The sequence below is a fragment of the Dunckerocampus dactyliophorus genome, chromosome 20 (assembly GCF_027744805.1).
Source record: "Dunckerocampus dactyliophorus isolate RoL2022-P2 chromosome 20, RoL_Ddac_1.1, whole genome shotgun sequence".
Taxonomy (NCBI): domain Eukaryota; kingdom Metazoa; phylum Chordata; class Actinopteri; order Syngnathiformes; family Syngnathidae; genus Dunckerocampus; species Dunckerocampus dactyliophorus.
Genome location: NC_072838.1, coordinates 16,845,150 through 16,868,150, shown reverse-complemented (window position 1 = coordinate 16,868,150; position 23,001 = coordinate 16,845,150). Strand labels below are relative to the sequence as shown.

Here is a 23,001-nt window from a genome sequence, read left to right as displayed (position 1 = left end):
TGACCCCAAACAACATAAGCAACATAGACAAGGAATGGATGGAAAATACAATAAAAATACAATCAAATAAAACACATCCATTTACCTGCATTAAGGTGTGATAGGCTTCAGCTTTTCTGTGACCCTGAAGCAGCATAGAAAATTAATGGATGTAAATTTAAAAATAATAATAATTTGGTGTGTTTCACGCCAAATGAATGAAAACATGCGTATAAAATCTAAAAAAAAGTTTGAAAAAATAAACATTAGTCAGTACGGGTGTGTCAAATTCTTCAAGTTAATTTGAAGTTTCTTCTGGGGTGGTCCCGTCCTCTGCAAGTGTTCCACCTCTTGGTGTAAACAGAGCACTCGGCGAGGAATAATAGAGCCAAACAGGCGGAGGAATTCTAAACACGTTTCCATAGCGACAGGCCCACGAAGCGCTTACTTACAGTATGATTTTACACTCACAAGACACCAGGACCGTCCTTTCAAGTGTTTCATATTTCATTCCGCGCAGACTATTCAACCACTTTAGTTTATGGAAAGGAAACATTTCTGTTAATAAGACACTTGTTGGATTGAAATGTGGCCTTTTCAAAGGTGGGAGGGGGGAAAAAAAAGCACATCAGTCCCAAAAAACAGATCGGAATTTTCATAAAATGTATTAAACCACACATATTTGCATGAGTAGTACATTATTTCTTCATTAAACATTTAAAACACATGTTAAAAGGCAGTTTAAGCTACATTTTTTTAAATTGATTTTTTACAAATAGATATACAGTAGAGCTTATAAAATAACTTTACTCACATTTGGCTACATTAGTGCACTGATAACATCCAAATTTACTCAGGACAGATGATTTCATCAAAAGCATTTGGCCTGTTTTTAAGAGCAGGCACTTTTTCTCGAATTACGAAGGAATTTCAGCACAGCTTCAGTGACAAATGGTGCTTTATTTCGCACTGACGTTCCCTGAAATGTTTGGTATTAAAGGAGAGTTGGTCTCAATTTGGAAGCAAAAAGAAGACTCGACATATCTCGATGGCAAAAACACAACCGAAAGAGAACATTCAAGAGCATGCATCTCTTTAAAGTGCAAAAGCATTCAATGGCAAAATGGGTTCAGTTCATTGGGTTGGCACGTTATTGCAGTAGTCATAAACAAATACACAAAATAAAGTCATAACCACGCACATAATATAGCATGATTGCATTGTTTTGTGGTTGTGAAGGTAGGAAAAAGCTCATTTGCCGATTAGATGTCTTCTTCAGTCTCCATTTTTCTTATCTTTGGCCATTTTGCAGCCTTCTCAGCAACCGTGGTCCGAGCAAGGCTCCGTTCGAGTCGTTTCAACTTGTCTTTGAAATGTCTCCGCAGGGCTACGTGCTGTTGCCGTGATGCATGACGTAGTAGTCGTGCACGTACATCAACACGGCCACCGGCTGCCCGATGATGAGCGACATCCACACGGCCGCGTTGCCGTAGATGCCCTTCAGGAAGCGACCCACGAACCAAGCGAGGGGAACCTGGCGGGGGTCGCAAAAAAAGAAAAGGAAGGTGAGATGTGGTGTGCGCAAGAAAAGCAGAGAATGTGTTTCATGATGTGAGGGGTTTACCTGAGCCATCATGCCCATGAAGGCCCACAGGCGGAACATCTTCAGAGGGACGCTCACTAAATACTGAAGAGCAGAGCGGACATTAATCATCCACACACAACATAAAAAGGCTTTTAACGTGACGCTTACCTCGTGAAAGAAGGCGGACACCAGGAAGACGGCAGTTTGAGCCAGAAACTTGTTGACGCCCCTCCTTAACATGGGCTTATAGAAATGTCTACAACACACATTATAATAAACAATACATTGCCCTTATGTACAACTTTTTTAAGGTACTCAATTATTTTAAATGAAGTGTGCTATTATAATTCATTAATATTATCATGAATTTAAAAAATACAACAAATAAAAACATTAGATTCACACATACAGAACTGTATTGTTAAATGCATGCTTCTCTGAAAGTGTCATGTCATTATATACTATACAGCAAGGATGTCCAAACTTTTTCCAACGAGAGCTGCATGCTGAAAATCAAAGGATTCGGGGGGCCATGTTGATATTTGTAGGTTTTTACTTGGTAAAAAGGCTAAGAAACCCCCACAAAAAGACCATTATTAGTTAGTAGTATCAACATTTCAGCTTCTTCTCTTTACATTTTGCTGCTTTATTTTGGTTTAATTTTATTTCTATAATGTACCGTGGGCCAATAAAAAAAAAAAAAAAAAAAAGCTGCGGGCCGCAAATGGCCCCCGGGCCACACTATGGACACCCCTGCCATACAGTAATGCCTCATTTATTGCGGCCCGACCGCGATAAGTGAATGTCCGCAAAGTAGTATTCAATATTAACAAACGGAATATTTTCATAGAGCATAGAACACCTGTTTGACTTTCTAAATGTGATTTTATTAGATATGTTAATATTAGCATTATTAGAGCGCTCTAGACATGAAATAACACCCCTATAGTCACCTTTACACTCCTACGACCCAACATCGTAGATATAATCAGAGAAAATACGCCATTTAAGACATAAATAAGACTCGAGCTCGTGTGTGTTTCAATAAATGTACTATATTTGGGACGTTGTGGACAGGAAGTGACATCGAAGATTCAGAGTTGAGTTTTAGCTGGAGTACGGCCACAACAATAACTCGTGTTATTATGATGATGATGATGATGATTATTATTATTTACTTATTATTGTGCCTGTTGTGAGATGAATAATTCTAAAATAATAAAAGCCTGTCCTTGGCGATCAAGTCAAGTCAGCTGTGGCTGCTTACCTCAGACACCACTTGTGAACCGGGATGTTCCAGTTGGCCCAAAAGTAAATGACGGTCTCAGAGTTCCTGCACCAAGGATGACGACGCACCATGTTACTGCATGTAAGTAAATGCAATCTACTGTTTGTCGCCTGAACTCACCACCAGTCCCTGTAGAACTCTCTGTCCCCAAACTGCAGCAGCTCAGCCACAAAGTTCATGGACGAGTGGAAAAACCAGTAGAAGAATATCAACCAGATCAGATGGTTGGGAACCTGAGAGGAGGAGGAAGGGAGAAGAGGAAGAATGCAAGGAAATGAGGGGAGGAGGGTGGCAGGAAAAGCAGTAGGTAGGTAAGGAGCCAAGAGGAGACAAAGTAGATATGAAAAGTTGAGGAGGAGGAAGAGAGAAGAGAGAGCAGGAGGGAAGTAAGGAAAAAGGCAGACAGAGGAACGAGGAGAAGAGGCGGTGGAGGAGGGAGGAAGAGAAAGTAGGCAAAGAAATGATGAGGATGACGAAGCAGGAGATGAGACAAGAAGGAAAGGGGGAGAAAGATGAAGGCGCAGAGGAGATAAGTGTTTAGATGCGTCGTCATGTCCGGCGTGTCCCTGAACGCATGGTGACACCCACAGCCAGCTTGAGCAGACGTTCCACCATTCTAGAAAAATCCATTTCCTGTCAGAAAGACACACAATTGGCATGGCTGTAATATGAAACGGCAGACATGCGTCTACGCTACCTGGAATGGCTTCATGGAGTTCTGTATGGTCGGAACCATCCACTGTTTGACACGTGAACATGGCATTAGTGGCGGGTATTATTGTGTATATTATGTTTGTGATTACGTTACCTGCTGGATTAACCCCACTAGCAGCTGCATGAAGAAGAGCTACGAGGAGAGGAAGCGCATTTAAAACTGCACGTTTTGAATCAAATCAATTCTGTCTCTCACCATCTCAAAGAGCCTTCTTACTAGGAACCTCTTGCGTATCCGTGGCGACCTGGGGAAGTTGAGCTGGTAGCAGAGTGTCGGGGCGAACACAAAGTAGTACATGTCTGAGGAAAAAGAAGATCCAGGAATTTTCCACCATCAATAAAACTCTTATCAATGAAGGAAGAGCGTTGCCTTGGCACCTCTGTGGGTGAGGTTCCCTGGGTAGGAGACATGAGTGTGCACTGCTGAGCCATTGGACTGCGCCACAGATGGACCTGCAAATGCAAAAACATTTTCAATGTCAAACTTTACTCGCATGCACTTGCTTACAAAACACTAACAGGAGTAGGAGCGAGTCAGCTTCTTGGCTTTGGCTTGTCTGATCTCACGGCACCACCTGTTGGTGTCTTGGTAGGAGTACAGCTTCAGGAACAGCACGGTGTAGATTCCCAAGGACAGGATGCCACCCACTGACGCACAAACATATATATAAGCATCAGTTGGGAAAAAAATCTGTTTTTCATGCATATATTGCATGCGCTAGCTAACTACCTACCAGGGGTAACGGAGGTTACAGTGAGAATAGTTGCAGAGGGAAAAATCAACAGCGAGGCCAAGTTAAATATGTGAAAAATCCATCCGGTCGTTTCGGACACGGTTCCCTACAGGACACACACAACACAGCAACAAAAATGTCACACATTTGCAGTGGTAGTGTTGCTATCAGTGTTGTTAATGTGCACATGTGGCCACAAGGGGCGCTGTGGCACAAGTAGAACAATACAACTACACCGTAGATTAGGGGTGTCACGAGACGAGATGATACGCGAGATTGGGTCTCCGAGACGAGATTTTAACTTTACTTTTAAGAAAAGTACAATGAAAAAAAAAAAAAGGTCAGACAATATATTGCAATCTACTAATTTAAATTCAACTATGTTACCGTGCATCGGTCCTCATGAAGCTACACTCTTTTGCACTGTGTGTATGCTAGCAGCCCCGCCTCCACCCACTGAGACAAAGAGACTGTATGACTGACAAAAGTGCTCACTCCGTTCATGCTGTTGTTCTATGGAACAAACACATGGAAGTCTTCCAGCCTGTTTGGAGGCGAGAGACGAGGAAAATGGACACACATTCGCATGGCGATATATTGAGGCCGGCAAAATTATCAAGTTCATTGTTATTTATTGTGTGATTAATTATTAATCGACCCAATCCTAGTGCCCACGAGACGAGATTTTGTCAGATTTTAATCTTGTGAGATCTTGTGACACACCACCCTAGTTGTAGATGTAAATGTAGAACACAGACATACTGTACTGTGGATTCCACAGTGTTTCTATCTTTTAAAACAACAGTGTCCGACAACCAAACATTCCAAACACAAGACAAAGGATCCAAAACCAAAAACAACGCCCATCAAACAAACGCTGCAACTGGCAAATGTTCCGTGAACTTGCATCATTACTCTCATGTAATTATTTTTGGGGCTGGCGTTTGGCATATGCAGCATTTTCCCGTTGAATTTGTTTCATGGTGTTTTTGGCCGTGGATCATTTCTGTACTTGGAGCTTGTGGACGTTTACTGTACATGTTAAGACTCAATTGAAAATATGCTGCTAAAATGTAAACGCCACATGACAGCAATGTTAGCCAACAAAGCTCATACACATCTTTCAACTCTTTCATACGACGCGATGATGTAACTGATCTCATAACCCCGACACAAATATCACGTCCAACGCCTTTGTGACTTTTGTGTATTCAATGAACTAGCTGTGCAGACAGAAATTGTACATTTAGTAGAAAATGGAAGAAACTACTGGGATGATTGGAATCACACAAGTCCAGAGATACCACCAGGTATGTAACAACTATCAACATATTTACTATTAGACAGAAATACTGACAGTTATTTATCATAATCGTAACCTCCCCTACAAGTAAACTGTCTTAAAGGCTTATTTTGTCTGATTATATCTACTATATTGGGTAATGTGAATATAAAGGTGAATATATGGGTATTATTTCACGTCTGGATGGCTCTAATAGTGTTAAATAATGTATTTAGAAGGTCGTAAAACAGGTTTTCTATGACATAACTATGAAAATATTCCATTTATAAATAAGGAATCCTACTTTGCAGAAATTCACTCGGGTCTGCAACCAATTAACCGGGATAAACGAGACTACTGTAATGCAACTTCCCCATAAGACACACGCAGTCTTTTTAAGCTACTACTTTGCTATAATATAATATTTGGATGGGCTCACCACAGCTAGACGTCTCTCAATGTACAATGCTGCTAATATGAACACATTGGACACTGAAACAACAAGAACAAAGAGGGAACAACAGATGTGAACTTTGACAGGAATACCTTGAGTTTATTACTTGACACAGATAGTTGTTTGGACTTGAACCAGGTCTATTCTTGACTTTGAATAGATAGTACATAAGTGGGGTTATGCCAAACAAAGTCAAATTCAAGCACTATATAATACAATAAAACAATAATGTGTCATACCAATGATGAGGCAAGCAGCAGGCCAGCTGTAAGGGTCCTTCAGGAAGAGAGACACCACCTGGATTGGGTCTACAAGGATGCCGTACCTGCACCAGCATTAAATGTGACCTATTTAAACTCAGGTGTACAGTACATTGAAATAAATGTAAAATAAAAATGCACACTCACTTTATAATGTTCTCCAGGAAGAGGCGGGCATTACTAAGCACCTGAAAAAGGAGGCAAGGATTACTTTTCATACTAAAAAAAATATATTAATGGTTATGTTGCGCAATAAAAACGGTCAAGGTGCGGCATCATCGCAAGCATTGGTAATGAAGCTCCTCCAGGAGTAGGTGGGACAACAACATATTTTAGATAAACCTTTATGGTTTCTGATGAATTAGGTCTGAGAGTTAAGATAAAGAGGCAGGGGTGTGTGCATGTGCGTGTGTGTGATCATTTTTCAGGCTTGTCCAGTAATCAGCTGTGATGCAACTTAAGTGCAAATTAAGTGACCTATGCTTAACTAAACTTTAGCAAGTGGGCAACAACAATATAAATGCGCGGTATCCACCATGATTAGCAAAAACATTCATTCCGGGCATTTTTGCTTGCCCTTTTTAAAATCATTTCTAGTCAGAATAGTATCTGTGGACAGTATGTGCCAAGTAGGTGTGTCTACCGCAGAAGATGGGTTGTGTAAACACATTTTATACTGTCTATCAATAAGGAAATAACTCCCAACATCTTTTTTTGTCATGTCGTAAGGCCTATTATATGGCAATAGTAATAGAAATATGTAAAAAAAAATAAATACTTGTGTGGAAAGTGTGTGAGATTACTACTTTATGCACTCTTGATTCTATTTATGGGCCGAGGGTGTTTTATTTTGGGATCAAGGTTGACTGGTATGCATGCCTATAAAGAGAGCACAATTGTCACGTCCATGCACCGTGTCTCTACAGTACACTAGGTCCCCAACTTACGAACACAATTGGTTCCAGACGACCGTTCTTATGTCGAATTGTTCTTAAGTAGGGGAAACGGTAATATTACCAATGATATAGGTACTACATGTACGTGTATGCATATACAGTATATGTGTATGTATGTAAATATGAGTTTGGATGCAGTAGTAATATTAAAAGAGGATAATTAATGAAAAAAACAATAATAAAAGTGATATAATAATACGTAATGATAAATGTTATTTACCTTTGAAGAGGAGTGGCCGAGCATACGTCGTGGTGGAGTTGGAGGAGGAGTTATTGAAAAAAAGGACAAATGGTCGTCGTCGTTAGACTCCTCTAAAAGAGGTAGTGTTCTGTGGGTGGTGTAGAATTAAGCAGGCCTATTAACTCTTCATAAACTTTAATCACACGCTCTGTCCGGGTTGTATAATTTAGCTTTATCTCCCCAGCGTGTAACTCTTCCTCTGTTGGTCCCATTAGCTCTAATGCTGCCTCTGTTGGTCCCATTAGCAGTGGCACAGTGCCCTCTACTGGTCAAGCATGTACAGTAGCAGTATAAATACTGATTGAGCGACTACAAGGCAAAATAAAATAAAATATAGACCAGTCGGCTTGTGTTCGTATCCACGAATGTTCGCTAGTCGGGTGTTCGTAAGTTGGGGACCTAGTATACTGTCAAATGTTTTTTAATACAACAAAAAAAAGCACATTATCAATACTCCCGTACTACAGGCCACAGTGGACCTCACATTTTGGGTTGCACTTACCAGCATGACAACACACCAGTTGAGGATTCCTCTGTAGTTACTATAGCCACTGGCTGAGCTCAGAAGAGACTCCTGTAGGACATGACAGCTACAAGAAAAACAGACGTGTGCCATTGTAGTGCATGAGTCACGGGCATGGCAAAACATTGGGGTCAAACATGGCCTTCAACATGACAAAACATGTTAAAAAAAGGGGGGGGGGGTAAATACATTTTGTGACAGTGAAAGTGTGCATGTTTGTAAGAAATCTGCCTCTCAGATATTTGCTTGTACGGCACTTTTTCTCAATGCAAGTGATTTTCCCTGCTGCGTTCAAGTAAAATTGTATTGTAAAAAGACTTTATTAATTTACAAGATTACAAACACAGATTTTTAAAAATAGTTATATAATCTGAAAAAACTGTCCTCTGTATAGGAAACGAACTTAGTGTGAGTAAGTGTAAACAGGAATGTACGATCGTGACAGGTGTCCTCAAAGGTTACCTGAGTCCCTCACTGATTTCGTCCAATGGACTTCTTGATTTCCTCTGGTTGTCAGTGGGCTGCTGTCCTTTCTCCTTGTCCGCCTTCCCGTTGTTAACATGCCTGGACGCCTCGTCCGTTTTCTTTTTTGTGGGACACGGAGGAGGTTTCTCCACACCAGCATGGTGCCACTTGGCCCCGTTGGCTTGCTGCTTCACACCACCGCCCCCAGAAATAGTCGTCCGTCTTTGGCGGGCTGTGGGCCCTCTCATCTCGGCTCTGTCGCTCATTCAAGCGGATTCGATCAGGCAGTGTTCACCGGCTGGACATGTCCTTTGCTTCCCAGTGTACCCGGAGGGCATGCGGGACACGGTTACAAGCGCCGTGTCCCTGCCGGAACTTGTAGGAGGCGTTTCATCGCGGCTGCTAAGCTCAAGGTGCAATTATGATCTGACGGGTTGCCAGATGTCATCTGATATCCCCCCGCGAAACAGTAGAGCATGAAATCTTCCGGGTGGCGTTCCCTTCGTTTTCTGTTACGTCACTTGGTCACTAAAAACATGATTTGTTGTTATGGTCGTTAAAAAATGAATCATTCGGTTATTGGAAACTGCACTTAACCACCTTATCAATACCTCTGACGCCCCATTGTTCAAATAGGTAAATATATAATGCTACATAAGTTAAATCTGAAGACGCCAATTTTAATTATATCTATTCTGAGATATTACTCAGAGAGGCACATTCGTTTAAAATTTACTAAAATTGCCTTGATTTTTTTGTTTTCCAATTTCACGTGGTTGTAAATTTTCACTTCACCACTAGATGTCAGTAGCGAATTTAAATAGAAAGTGGGTGAATAATTCAGTAAATGAAGCGTCTCTGGAATTACAAATTTACATTTTTTTTAATTTAGGTGAGCAAATAATGTTTTGTGTCAGTCAGTACTATAATAATTGTGATCTTGTATAGCCGCTGAAAGAGACTTAAAAGAACTGTCACTGTCAAGTTTGCTTGAGACCTGCGCTGTCTATCAGCCAATCACCTTCGACGTTTTAGTCATGTTCACTTTTTGACCAATCGTAGCGTAGCATTGTAGCTTGGCGTTAGCTAAGTTGACCCATGATCGTTCTCAGCTGTCTGGTAATGACTTAGAACTAGTTGTAATGAAAGATTTTACAAGTTTAATTCGCTTTATTGTCCATGAAATAACGGAAGACATTTTCGTGTGACAAGAATATTTAATAGGGAATGAAAAAGCTCAAACGGAAGAAACATAATAGCGTAGGAGTTGGGGTAAATGGACCTGTCGAGAGAGGAAAGTCAACCAACTGTTTAGCTAGCAAGCAAGGTAAAACACAAAGCTTTGTGTTTTCTCAGCTTAAATTGAACCCATTGCATTCCCTTGTGTGTTAAATACTACATTTTATCTCATTCAAGTGTAATTTATGTTTGCTAGTGTTGCCTACGTGGCAGTGTCTGATCTTTTCCCTCCACAGATGTCAACTGTGGGAGGAAACAGAAGTTGGCTGAGATCCATCAGGCTTTGAGCAGGTGAATATTATGATGTGGTTAGCTCATCAGGCAACATTTGTAAACTAGCAAAAAACACGCATACAGCTATACTTGTTAAAGGTTAAAGCCACTTTATAAAACATACCTAAATACCTGTCAGTTTTGTATATCTAGCTACAGCTTAAGAGCAATGTACTGTATCCTTTCCAAACCTTTTACAGTGATCCGGTGGACATTGAGACCCTTAGGAGGGCCGCTGCCAGTAAAGGGGGACTGCTCACAGATGAATTGCGGAGAAAAGTGTGGCCCAAACTACTTAACATCAATGTATATGAACTACCATATAAGCCTGGTTAGTACTTCACTGAGTTAGGGACAGATTTAAAATAATGTCCCGCATAATACAAGAATTCTCTTAACAATACATTGTAGGAAGAGATGGACAGGAGAACCATAAGGACTACAACCAGGTCGTCATGGATGTCAGGAGATCCATGAAACGCTTCCCTAAAGGTCTTGTCTACTGTCATGTTTCACTGAAAAAAAATCAGCATTGGACCGATCCAGAAATGTCTACCCACGTCAGATAACATCTTGATTTCAGTCTCGTTTCATCTCTCAGGTATGCTGTCTTCAGAAAGAGCCGTTCTGCAAGAACAGCTCATTGGCATCATACTGGAGGTTTTAAGATGCAACCCGCAGCTCAACTACTACCAGGGCTACCACGACATGGCCGTCACGCTGCTGCTGGTCGTCGGGGAGCGGATGACTATCGCAATGCTGCACACCTTATCCAAATATCACCTCAGGTATGAGATTTACTATGTGTGTTTTTTTCTAACACTTATCCTTACATTACTATGTCTTTCTAGGGATTTCATGGATCCTACAATGGACAGCACCAAACATATTTTAAATTACCTGATGCCATTATTGGAAGAAGTGGACAAAGAGCTTCATGACTTCATGATCAGGTACAAGTTCTCGTAAAAAACCCCCCACTACTTCCAGACCAGGGGTGGCCATGAAGTTGATTACGAGCTACCGGTCGATCGTGACGCTAGTGTGGGTCGATTGTATAAATGTCACTTTGTAGATTCAACTTTCATCTTTATTATTGTGATTACGAATAAACTAACTCAGCGGTAAGATGCCTGTATCCATAACAAAAGTTATCTGATCTGTTCATGTGGAACGGCTAGTTATGTACAAAAAAAAAGTGAATTGTTTGATGGCTTTGCTTCATGTCCTGAACTCCAATATAGAGATGTGTTTTCTACATTGCCGCCTGTTCGACTATTGTTTCATGATGAATTGGAGAATGTGCCCATCACTGAAATCTTTTTAATATGTTGCCTTGGCTTTGGCTGTATTGTCTTTTTATATAATAATTTTCATTTCTTGTATATCTGTAATGTTTGATTGCAAATGCTAACTGGACGTAATACATAAACTGTATGCCGAATGAATGCTATGTAGCTATTTTGCCTGACATACCTGTACTACTCAGGTTATATACACAACAATTAAGGAATTATCTGTAATTAAATCTTTATGGCCGTATCGAATTGAAATGTGACCAATTGTATGATATCAACTACTTACCTGGAAACTTTTAAACTGTGAATGTGAAATGATAATCATTAGTATCGTAGTTTCAATGTTTACCGGTTAGAGTTTATATGTATGTTCTCTGTTTTCTAGTAAGAGAGCATACCTACTTGTAACTTGCATGCTGAAAAAGTGTGTGCACCCCTGATATACATGTACAACGTAGATAAATACTCATATTTAGAAATATAGACTGAAAAAATATCAGCACCCCTGTCCTAGCCAAAACCATCAACGTAGTGTGCGTGATCACCGCTAGAGGGCGTTCAAGTGCTGACCTGGAAGCTGCACAGTAAAACAAGTTCAGTGTACTGTTGGTTTAGACAGGAATCCACCATTTGTGTCACCGTTTTTCCTCTAGGTGTTTGCAGACAACCACGGCACAAATAATTAGTGTTTTCTCTTAAGAGCGGAGGTGGGGACCATCTTTGCGCTGTCCTGGCTCATCACCTGGTATGGACATGTCCTCTCAGAGTTCAAACAGACGCTGAGGCTCTACGACTTCTTCTTGGCCTCTCACCCCATGATGCCCATTTACCTCGCTGCTACGGTAATCCCATCAAAGTGACTTGTGCATGTGGGAATACAAGCAAAGCGGTTTGTTAAATGATATGTAGAATGGAGTTTATGTTTCCTCCATTGACTGACTCACTCTAATGTCTAATATGTTGAATGTGATTCATGTCTGACCTCAGTGAGCAGCTTCAGGGATGAAACTTCCTCCTCTTCTTCCTCCGATTCAACAGATTGTGTTGCACAGGGAGAAGGAGGTGAAGCAGACTGAATGTGACATGGCCATGGTGCACCTCCTCCTCTCTCACATCCCCCAGGACCTCCCTTATGAGCTCATCATCGGCCAGTCGCAGGAGCTGTTCGACCGCTTCCCTCCCTCCTTGCTGGCCAGGAGGGCGGAGCTGCGATCTCGTAAAAGGTGAGGAATGTTTGAACCCCTGCATGAGGCCGCCTTTTATGTGTTATTCTCCAGCCAGTCCATGAGTACCTTCAAGACGTTTCAACTCTCGACGCTTCACCAGAGACCGGACTCTGTACTCCAGCGCCTCACCATGTCCTCCAGACGAGGTAAAAACAGCCACACAAGTCTCAGTAATTATTGTCAGAGAGCATAAGCAGGAGTTTAATTTTAGAACAAACGCTGTTGGCTCACACACAAACCCCCCCTGGGCCAATCAATAACAAGTAAACAAAAGCTGCAGCACCTCCCATCAAGTGCAAATTTAAATAAAAGAACAAAAAGGTGCATTATTCCCACTAGGTACTTCAATGTCTGGGAATCTAAATTTTGCAGCATCCCCCCCATCCTTACGTAACGATATCTGTTCATGAATGTCCCCAAGTGGCTAAAAAATGTCATCTTTCCTCCTTCCCATTTCAAATATTCCTTGGCCCCTCGATAATTGTCACCTCCCTCCACCCCCACAAAATGCATCTTGCAACCTTAAAGCCCCCATCCGACCGACCCACCCCAATTGTCATTTACCAACCTTCCTCCTCCTCCCCACCCTTGTTCTGTGCTCGTAGCAGCTCGTCACTCGGGCCTGGAAGTGGCTTTGTCCCGGGACGGAGGCCAGCGTTGGGGGAAGGGGAGCAAGATGGTGAAGATGGCCGTGTGGGGGCTGTCGGCGACGCTGGGGGCAGCCGTGCTCGCCGTGGCTCAGACCGCCTTGGACTGGGGACCCGACATGTTGCTGCAGCTCTTCTGATGCGGCGTCGGGTTTGTCGTAGGGTCTTTAAAGGGCACACAGGCTCACGTTCTCGTGTTAGGACTTGAAGCTAGTATCTGAGAGGGAAGTTAATAAAATGGAAGGAAGTTAATTTAAGTAGCAGCTCAGTGGGACAAAGCGTGACCCATGGGATGCTTTACATCCAGGTTACAGTGTCACACTGCCGTTGGCATTGTTCAGCTTTAGGCTTCTGTTGTTATGCACGTGTGCGTGTATTAAAAATACATATTTTAGTTTAGTTGTTCTGGTGCACTTGTGATATCTGCAGCTGTATCTGGAAGCCAAAAAATGCCGCTGGCCAAAGCGATAAGAGAAATTATTTAAGAGCTCCAAGCTTCCTGTTGTTGGCAGAGGTGGAGAGCAGAAGATGACGAAAAGGTAGGCACCGTGTATTTCCACAGGTGTTAGCAAGGTGTGTACAAGCATATAGCAATCACAAGCATTCAGTTCTTGGACGCGTGTGACAGCCCCTCTGTAGTTAGGTTTTTCAGCTGAAAAATGCACACCTGTGCAGGGTTATGCAGACATGCACCCATTTATTCAATATCCTTTTGCTTCACATGTCACAGAAACATTTGTTGAACTCACTGTTTTTACCAAATTTAATGGAAGAAATTGATTTTTTTTGTGTAGAAAAAGAAACTTCAAGTCCTCTACCTGTCGGAAATCATTATTAGAAAATAATTGTGGCATTTCAGAACCTAAGAATGGATTATTAATAATACAGACAAGGCAAAGAATTACGTTGGCGCTATCTGCAGCATGTGTGAAATATTTATCTGCTTTTTACGAGCTCGCAGCCCAGCTGCATCTGTTAGCACAACTTTGCTGGAGTTGCAGTGCAGCGCAGCCCTGCCCCGTCTTATCCCTCTCATCAGGCTAATGGCGAGCATGTGTCAGCTGCAAGCCGCGTTGATTTAAAGTCGCAGTGAAATGTGTGAACTTGCACCGTGTTTTAAGTGCAGCTCATCAAAACAAACACACAGGGGGAGCAAAAACAAAACAAAAGACAGAGGACAAAACGAGAAGGTTAAAAGGTTAGTTTGGCCTCAGCGTGCACGTCTCCAGGGCTGCCTGAGGCAATCAGAGCAGGGTTGCTGAGCTGAGTAATTAACAATCCAGTGGATCTGTCACTCTTATTACTTGGCTAGTTAAGAGGCTCACAGTAGAACTGAGACTTTTATTGTTCATCACTTTTTAATTAGACTGTCGATAAATCAGTGCCTGTTTGCTGGTCCGTGATCAGTTAGCCAGTTTGTGTGTGTGTATGTGTGTACCTTTTTTGTGTACCTCGATGCTCTCGTATTTATTTTAATTGCAACAATCTGGCTATTGAAGGGATCTTGTTGCAGTGAGCCATAATAATGTCTTGGTCACTGTGGTAAGTAAATTGTCAACAAGCTTAACGGACATGCGCATGGCGTTCATGTAAACGGTGTTTGTTTTTAGTTTATGTCACAGAAATGTAAATTATGTCTGCCCTACAGCTGCTTTCTCAATTACAAAAATACTCTTTTTGCTACTCAGTAAGCCTTTACATGTATCACAGTGCTTTTAAGTATAGTTTAGATGTGAGATGGACATGTTGTCAAGACACCTGATTTAAACTAAGAAGTGGTGCTGATGCCAGATCTTAATGAGGATTTAAATTCCTGCTCTTGGCACGCACTCCTCGTTCTCCCTCACACACATCTGCAACAAACACCTGCACTATTTATCTGACACACAGTGAATCAAACCAATTAAAATAATTGTATTCTGGTCTATTCTGTTTTTAATATGTAAAATCCTATTTATGGTTGTTGCTAACAAAGAAGGTTGATGCGGTATGAGCCATTATAGTCAACAGCATTTGTTATCATACATCTGTTTAATGATTATATTGCAAATAAATTAAAATATCAAACTGTCAGTGATGATTAATCCAAAAAAAAGCAGCTGGAGCAATTTAAAGAAGGCCGACTGTAGTCGTGCACAATTAAATACGAAATTAACCTCCTCTTTTTGTGCAATCGTACAGATGTTGTCTCTGTAGACTCAACTGACGTCCCCCTGAGAATTTAGGTCAGTTGTTGGTGCGTGGGGGGGGCGGTTGGAGCATCTGTCTGTCAACCCCCTTGACGGCGACAAGCACTACAAGGCTGGAGGGGGGTTTGGGGGATGGCAAAATGTCAGGAAGTTAGTAGATAGGCATCAGGTGGATGTGTTTGCGGCGGCCAAGGGGTAGCTGAGGTCGTCCCAACAGCACAACCCCCCTCCTGCATGGAGATGAGCTAGAGAGGAGGTGGCGAAAGCAGATGTAGCCCCAACGTGAACGCACAGCCTCAAGGTGTCTGGACGTTCTCTCTCACACGCACACACACACACACACACACACAAAAACAAACACACACTGGCTACTTGTTGGCGCCCTAAACAGCACTGATATTTCACATGCTAGCTTTGATTCTAGCTACCTCACAAATTCTGCAAGCATGTGTTTGCGTTGCATGTGTGCACTTCATAGTTCACGTAGAGGTGCTGTGTGTGTGTGTGTGTGTGTGTGTGTGTGTGTGTTTTGGGCACAGGGCTCGCCAGGAACAACAGCTGCTCCAGGGGTCTGCCTGTTTACATATGTATGTTTTTTTTTTTGTCTCTCATGACAAACTCACGCAACTCGTATGCCGCCAATAGGAGCACCTAGACTCCACTCCACTGTTGTGTAACGGCGTACAGTCATTTGAAAAATTAGGACACCCCACGGTTCTAAAAAGCACTCACTGTAAAGTAAAGGTGTTCAGCCGAATTGCCAACAAAATTGTTACACACATCGAGGGGACTGACAAGCACGTGTGTAAAATTTGAGAAAGATCGGTAAAAACATGGCCCCCACCAAGCAAAATGCCTTAGTAAGTCATTGGCCATTTGCCTCATGATTATAGAACTTTAAGCATATCTGTATTAAATGTATGCTAGCATGTCTTCCAAAGCATTTGGAGCACAACCAAAAGGGGGCGCCACAAATGTCATTTCCATTCAAAATATTGGTGTTTCCTTTATTGAGCCAAGTCACATACTTGACATGAAACTAATTTCACGGCACACCACCAAACCTGTCATGGCTTTTTCTGTTGTATCAATGACAACAGGTTAATTATGTAACTTCTGTCATCCTGTGGAACAGCCTGCCACTGTTCATCACTGTATAGATAGATTGACAAAGATAATCATTTTCGGACCAATTAAGTGAAAATGGATAATGAAAGTGGATAATTTCGTGTGGCACACTTGATAATCTTTCATGCTCTCATGTGCCACCGCTGGGTACAATAGCCTTTTGGATGAAACGTAATCATAGCACGTTACAACTTTTCTCTCTCTTGAAGGAAGCCTGGCTTCACCCAAGCTTTTATTGTCTGCACAATTTTTTTTTCTGCTTTCCCTCCCACTCAGCCCTTCACTCTGTCATGGATCAGAGAACATGTCGCAAAGTGCTTTGCAAGGCAACACGTGTGCAGCGCGCCCCTGCATGCTGATGCGACTCTGCGGCTTGCTAGCCTGCCTTGTGCTCTGCATCTGCTCAACATCTGCATGCGCGTGCCAGCACTTGATCAGCGAGTCTCCGTCAAGCAGAAACCTTCCTGTCTTCTCATCTGCAGCTTGAGAATTTGCTCACAAAATGTACATGAAGTTCAGACACAATTTGCCGTTTTCTGGCAAACACCCAAACCCCACACTCCAGTGTAGTTGTGTAATATTTGACCCAAACAAATATAATATAGTTGTTTAAAAACAACAAAAATGTTATCCCCTCCAATTTTACACTTTGTGTTTTTTGGGGGGAATTGCACAGTATTCCTTTTTTATAGTGAGTAATTGCACTATGTTATGACTTGTACTAAATTCCTTTGAGAAATTCCACTACATTGGAACAAAATCCAACAAAATTTTTGTGACTCTCCATGGAAGCACACTAGTTTGACTAAGTCTTCCCAATGAAATATCCCCGTAATTGGTGTTAGAGACAACAGAGATGTCAAAGCACTCTTACATCCACGAGTCCCACCTCCAATTAGTCTTTGGCATCCACAGTCACTGTGCAGCAGGTGTGAAACTTTTCATTTAAACTTTGCCAGCGTCCGGCGCAGTGTCATATTATGAATCTCTGATAACCCCCGGGCCTCATTAGGCTGAAAGCAAGGTCGTGGTCATGCTGTCCTACGCATACCCTTTATACTTACTGCTCATGCTTTTAGCGTGTGGCAGCCTTCTCTGCAACGTGGACACGAGGGAGTGACCTCTTGTACTCTTGGCCCCCTGGGTCCTACCGATACCAACCCTCACCCTGGACCTCACCTCTGTTTCCATGGACGCCAAAGGAATTTGGACGTGTCGCTCCAACTGTCATCAAAAATTCAGCAGCTCCCAAACAGACAATCTTGACTTTTGACAAGCTCTGAGGATTTTGCACGTTTTTTCCCTCCTCCTCACCACACACTACTAATTTACACTCCCGGAGTTGATCGATGTGTCATTTATGTCAAAACAAAAACATGGAACATGCTGTTGAGTCCAAAAATAGAGCCTCCATATGTACTATTTTGCTGACTGATTTCACACATCTGCAAAAGTTTCCTCGCTCTGACTATATTAAAAAGTGTCACGGCGACATTGTGATGACGTCTTGTTAATCTCTCACTGACTCGCTGTCAGTGTTTCGCTCATCTCCCCGTCCGCTAATACACCCATGGCGCCCAGCCTGAGATGGCGAGTTCATTTTTAAGCTTCAATTGGATCCGTCCGTGTTGAGCTTTCTGCGGAGAAGCACATCTTTGGATGTTTTTTTTTTTTTTTTTTTTTTACAGCCGGGACACATCAATCTGTCTTAAGTCACATGGGCTCCAGCTCGTGTCCTTCATTTGGAAAAACACCTTGCAGAAAAATGCGCGTTTGCAAAATGTCAACAAGCGTTCCATGTGTATCTTGCCTGGGTATACTTGGAATGTGTTTGCGAGCACATGTGTGTGTGCGTGCGTGGGTATGTGTGTGTGTATGTAAGAAATATGAATTTGTTGGTAAATGTCAAGAAGTTGGCAGTCTAATGGTCGGCCTGACAAATGATCCATAAAGCCACAAAGTGATTGGCTGGGAGATTGTCATTCATTCTAATGCAACTGTCATTGTGTGTGTGTGTGGAGAATGAAGCAGTGCAGACACGCAGTTGCAGTTTAATTACAACCAGAATGGACTTGCTGGTGTGTTATACGTTTGTCACGTTGACGAAACATGTACTCAGGAGAAATTGGTAGGATTTGCCACTAAAAATCATCCATGTAGCACATTTCTGGGTTGAAAAGCTCTTATTGTTCATCCATTCCATTAAAACAATTTACCCACATGTTAACCCATGGACTGCACGCCAATAGTGTTTAACAAAATCTAGCATGTTTGTGGCAGGCTGCTTCATTTTCTGCACAGCATGTCCGCCATATTTGTGCAGGGTGTCGCAGCAGCTTGCTTGGAGAGTGGTTTTGTGCCTGTGCAAGAGGCTAGCAATGAAACAATGACACTGATGTTGCTGGAAAATAGCCCAGTTTTAATCTTGTATGACTTCCTCCTAAATTGTCAAAAAAACATTTCACCTGGGCTTGATATGTTAACTTTTTCCATCAGACAAAAACCCTACGTCGTCCTTCCTAACCTTTACTTTGACATCTGATATATCCTGTAAGACGTCTTTACCGCAAGCCGTGACATCTGTAAAGCCGAACCTTATGTTTGATTGTAGCCAGTTGCTCCCTGCATATGAGAAAATGTGGTAAATAAAATGTATTGCTCTTCATATATTTAATAGTTTGAGCCATAGACCAGACAGCTGGAGGGGGTTTGTATTTGTGTTTGATGTACGTTTGAATCTACGTTCCTCTACAGGGATACAAACTGAAAGTATACCCCCGCCCCCAGGCACCACCCAACTTCCTTGGACTGCACAGATTTCCAACTCCTTCGTTTGCATGCAAGCCGTGACATCTGTAAAGCCGAACCTTATGTTTGATTGTAGCCAGTTGCTCCCTGCATATGAGAAAATGTGGTAAATAAAATGTATTGCTCTTCATATATTTAATAGTTTGAGCCATAGACCAGACAGCTGGAGGGGGTTTGTATTTGTGTTTGATGTACGTTTGAATCTACGTTCCTCTACAGGGATACAAACTGAAAGTATACCCCCGGCCCCAGGCACCACCCAACTTCCTTGGACTGCACAGATTTCCAACTCCTTCGTTTGCATGCAGTTTCCTCCCTGAAAAAAGGTGAGCATGTTCCATCTGTACAGACGGCAAAGGCGTGAAGATGAGAGACTCGCTCTTTTAAAAACTCTTAAAAAGGAGCAACACACATCATTAAGATGAAGCGGCTGACCACAGTGGAGCACCGCCAGACATGGGAGACAGCACAAGTAGAAATTCATCAAAGACAACGTCTGGCAAAGAGTTTAAAGGTGGTCAAAGCACCCGGTGATCAAGCAAAGCCTCTTGGCTCATCAGCACTGCCTTTATAAGTCGCATTCAGCCAGAGTGCAAAACGAATAATGTTTGCTTCACAACGTAAAGATTTCCCACGTTATATCTGTCTTGGTTTAGTCGCGGTCTCTCCTGACAAGACTTGAGGACCCGGCAGCCTTGTGATCCATGGTCACAACGGGGAAAAAAATGCAAAGCAGTCTCCATTAACAGGATTGTGTGCTTGTGTGACGCAAAGCTCACATGACCGTAAATTGCGCTATAAGCGCTTGATTACGCTGTCACAATCCCTGACGTGACATCACTCGGAATTTTCAGTCTCACGCCCGAGTTGGAATTGACTTATCAGCTTAAGATGCTTTTCCGCCATCTATCTTAATGCATATCTGCCGTTTGTTAATGAAAACCGACAAAACTCTGCTTGTGCTTGGGAGGAATGTACACACTTGATTTGATGCATCTCCTCGTAGAGCCGCTTCATTTAATAATGTGGCAACCACATTGTTAGAAACAGGTCTCCATGCAGTTTGTGATAGATGGAGAATAACCACCCGCATTAAATTCATCACAGCAGGGTTGTGGTTTGCCGGTCGGTGATCGAGGTTTGTGGTGCTATGACTTTTGATGTCTGCATTTTCCATATTTTTCCTCCTTTCATCTACTTTTTAACTAATTTCTCATCTGCCTTGACCCGCCAATCACTCCCACATCCGCATCAAACCACAGAGTAAATAAGTATCTTTAGTTCTGCCTCATAGTTGCGTCCACTGTGACACTGTTTGCCTTGTAAACACATTAGGGAAAAATAAGGGAAGCATACAGTCTCCTAAATGTTTGATGACATGATTTGTAGCACCCCTTATAGGTTGTTTAAAATACTTAAGGTGCATACTAGCATACATATCATAGATATTGTCAAGTTTTATAATCATTCTGGTCTGTGAGTTATGGACAATTAGTTAACCTAAGTAAGATGTATTGTTTGATGACAACCAGTCTTTTTCACATTTTACACACGTGTGCTTGTCAGTCCTCTGAAGATGTGTACCGAATTTCATAGTGATCCACCCTAAAGTTGCAGTAGCTATTTTGTAGAGCTGCGTAAGAAATTTCAAGTCAATCTGACTCAAGGGGTTTAATAATATTAATATTTGTCAGAAAAATAATAGCACCGGCAACACAGTAGGGGTGTTTTGACAAATTGTCACGCCTTTGTGTGCAGCAGTTCAGGAGTAGAAGAGTTACACCAGGGAGTGTCTATTTTTTTTTTAAATGACCTCCATTCCTTCCTGACTGCCGCTGCTTGAATGCCACACATTCATTTTGTGTTGTTGTGAAGAATCTGGATCAATCCACGGAGCGTAATGACTATTGATTGTGTACATGCGGCAAGACAAAGGGGGATTTTAATGTATTTAGATTTTAAAAAAAGGTTTTTTTGTCTTTTCATGCTACACTGAGCTGCTGTGGAGTGGACCAGCTGAGGGAGGGATTTGCATTTGTTAATCTTGTTTATCTAAAAACACCACTCCAAGCCGGGTGCAAACATCAACAATAACCCTGATTTATTATATAAAACTTAGTTTTTTCATGTCAATTTGACTGCCGCTGGCAGGCTTTCGGACATGTTTCCCATCATCCACAACCGATGGAAGCTTGCTTATTGACTTGTGTACGCCTGATTTAAAAACACCCCCCGAGCCTTCTTGACTCATTCACATAAGAAAAAGCCATATTTTGCCACAGATGAAACATTTTCATCCCAATCGGTCCAGTTTTTGCTTGGACAAAGAGTAGTGAGTCTATAAATGTGTGGCGGCCCTGAATAGCTCTGTTAGGTCATGAATTTTTCAGCCCCTGCACAAATTCACAAGTAAACACCAGAAGAATTACAGCTGAGGGTCGTGCGTTTAGCTTTACTCATCCCCGGTATATTAAAGAAAATGCACAGCTATAGAAGTTATGTAGAAAGATATAAGCTATCCCAAAGACAGACGAGTTAGAAGTCTGCAGACATTGAGTGAGAAATAGTACTGGGCAAGAAAACCCTAAGCAGGACGAGAGAGTGAGAAAGTCAAGCTTATCTCAGCAGACAGTTTTTTTTTTTTTTTTGCAAGGTCATTCTGCAGACTCAGACTGGAAAATGCAGCCACTTCTTGGAATGACTCGACAGAAAAACTGCAAAAAACACAATTAAAAAATGATTGTTAGTATTAACATTTATTCTGCAATATTCCAAAAGCCACCAGGACTCACGGTCTGGCTGGGTGACTTTCAAGTTCTAGATTCAAAACCGATTTTCTCCGCTTAAAACCTTTTATAGTTGTCCCTCGCCACTTTACAGTTCGAACATCACTCACTCACTTGATCACGGTTTTTCAAACTAAAGTAATGGCCGCTGGTTTGTGGTTGACTATGACCTGTTATTAGTCAAAAAATAATGACAGACAAATCATATATATTGGTCTGGACACTAGGCGTCAGCAATGTTACATTGATCAGACATTACCTTGCATTACATTACATTACCTTACATTAACACTGCATGGAGACAGCCATGGCACGTCCGACATGACATGATGGAATGTACTCCCATTTTGTGTGGAAGTGGAAAGTTTTCGGCTTCTTTGTCCTTGTCCTTCATCCCCACATTGTTTAAAACACTTAAGTTTAGAATACACTTAAGTTTAGAATAAATCGTCTCTTGTGTCCCTGCAGTGATCCCGTAGTAGTGCATAAGAGTTGCACAATGTGCTGTAAACAAAGAATAATAGGAGTGTAAAGGTGACTATAGGGGTGTTATTTCATGGCTACAGGGCTCTAATAATGGTTTATTAGAGAATATATTATATATTTAGAAAGCCATAAACAGGTTTTCTATGCTCTAACTGCAAGAATATTGTATTTAGTGTTCTTGAATCCTATTCACTTATCGCAGTCCGGTCTGGAATCAGTTAACCGCGATAAACGAGGGACGACTGTATTGACTGTACTTGTCATGTAGTAAGTCACATTTTAACATTCTTAACTGCCATACAGATATAAAGAGGAGTTAACCGGGTAATACAATGAAAATAAAGTAAACATTTATTTAAATTGTGATTTTTTTTGTGTGTGTGTGTTTTAAATTGTGTATAATTGACATTCAATTCATTAATTTTCTATGCCGCTTAATC

General features: G+C 41.8%; 2 protein-coding genes across 11 annotated transcripts; one reads left to right on the top strand and one right to left on the bottom strand.

The window, feature by feature from the left end:
- Positions 1 to 611: 611 nt before the first annotated feature.
- dgat1a (diacylglycerol O-acyltransferase 1a) lies at positions 612 to 8,955 on the bottom strand. Of its 2 annotated transcripts, XM_054764215.1 has the most exons (17): positions 8,479 to 8,954; positions 7,996 to 8,083; positions 6,444 to 6,484; positions 6,276 to 6,361; positions 6,022 to 6,074; positions 4,301 to 4,406; positions 4,086 to 4,214; positions 3,945 to 4,019; positions 3,763 to 3,866; positions 3,661 to 3,699; positions 3,550 to 3,591; positions 3,441 to 3,485; positions 2,973 to 3,085; positions 2,832 to 2,897; positions 1,733 to 1,820; positions 1,604 to 1,666; positions 613 to 1,513 (listed from the first exon to the last, which is right to left on the bottom strand). In XM_054764215.1, exons 1-17 carry the CDS (start codon positions 8,745 to 8,747, stop codon positions 1,367 to 1,369), a joined length of 1,554 nt encoding a protein of 517 aa, XP_054620190.1. In that variant the 5' UTR covers positions 8,748 to 8,954; the 3' UTR covers positions 613 to 1,366. The 2 variants fall into 2 exon arrangements, with proteins under 2 accessions (XP_054620191.1, XP_054620190.1); XM_054764216.1 differs by lacking the exon at positions 3,441 to 3,485 and having other exon boundaries at positions 612 to 1,513; positions 8,479 to 8,955.
- A 610-nt stretch (positions 8,956 to 9,565) lies between these two features.
- On the top strand, positions 9,566 to 20,097 carry zgc:63863 (uncharacterized protein LOC393372 homolog). Of its 9 annotated transcripts, none has more exons than XM_054764217.1 (10): positions 9,566 to 9,808; positions 9,957 to 10,011; positions 10,194 to 10,324; positions 10,405 to 10,485; positions 10,595 to 10,781; positions 10,845 to 10,946; positions 11,992 to 12,133; positions 12,330 to 12,514; positions 12,618 to 12,663; positions 13,046 to 20,093. In XM_054764217.1, the coding sequence occupies exons 1-10, from the start codon at positions 9,709 to 9,711 to the stop codon at positions 13,370 to 13,372; spliced, it is 1,356 nt and encodes a 451-aa protein (XP_054620192.1). In that variant the 5' UTR covers positions 9,566 to 9,708; the 3' UTR covers positions 13,373 to 20,093. The 9 variants fall into 9 exon arrangements, with proteins under 9 accessions (XP_054620192.1, XP_054620194.1, XP_054620193.1 ...); XM_054764219.1 differs by having other exon boundaries at positions 12,569 to 12,663; positions 13,126 to 20,092; XM_054764218.1 differs by having other exon boundaries at positions 12,569 to 12,663; positions 13,123 to 20,092.
- The last annotated feature ends 2,904 nt before the right edge of the window (positions 20,098 to 23,001 follow it).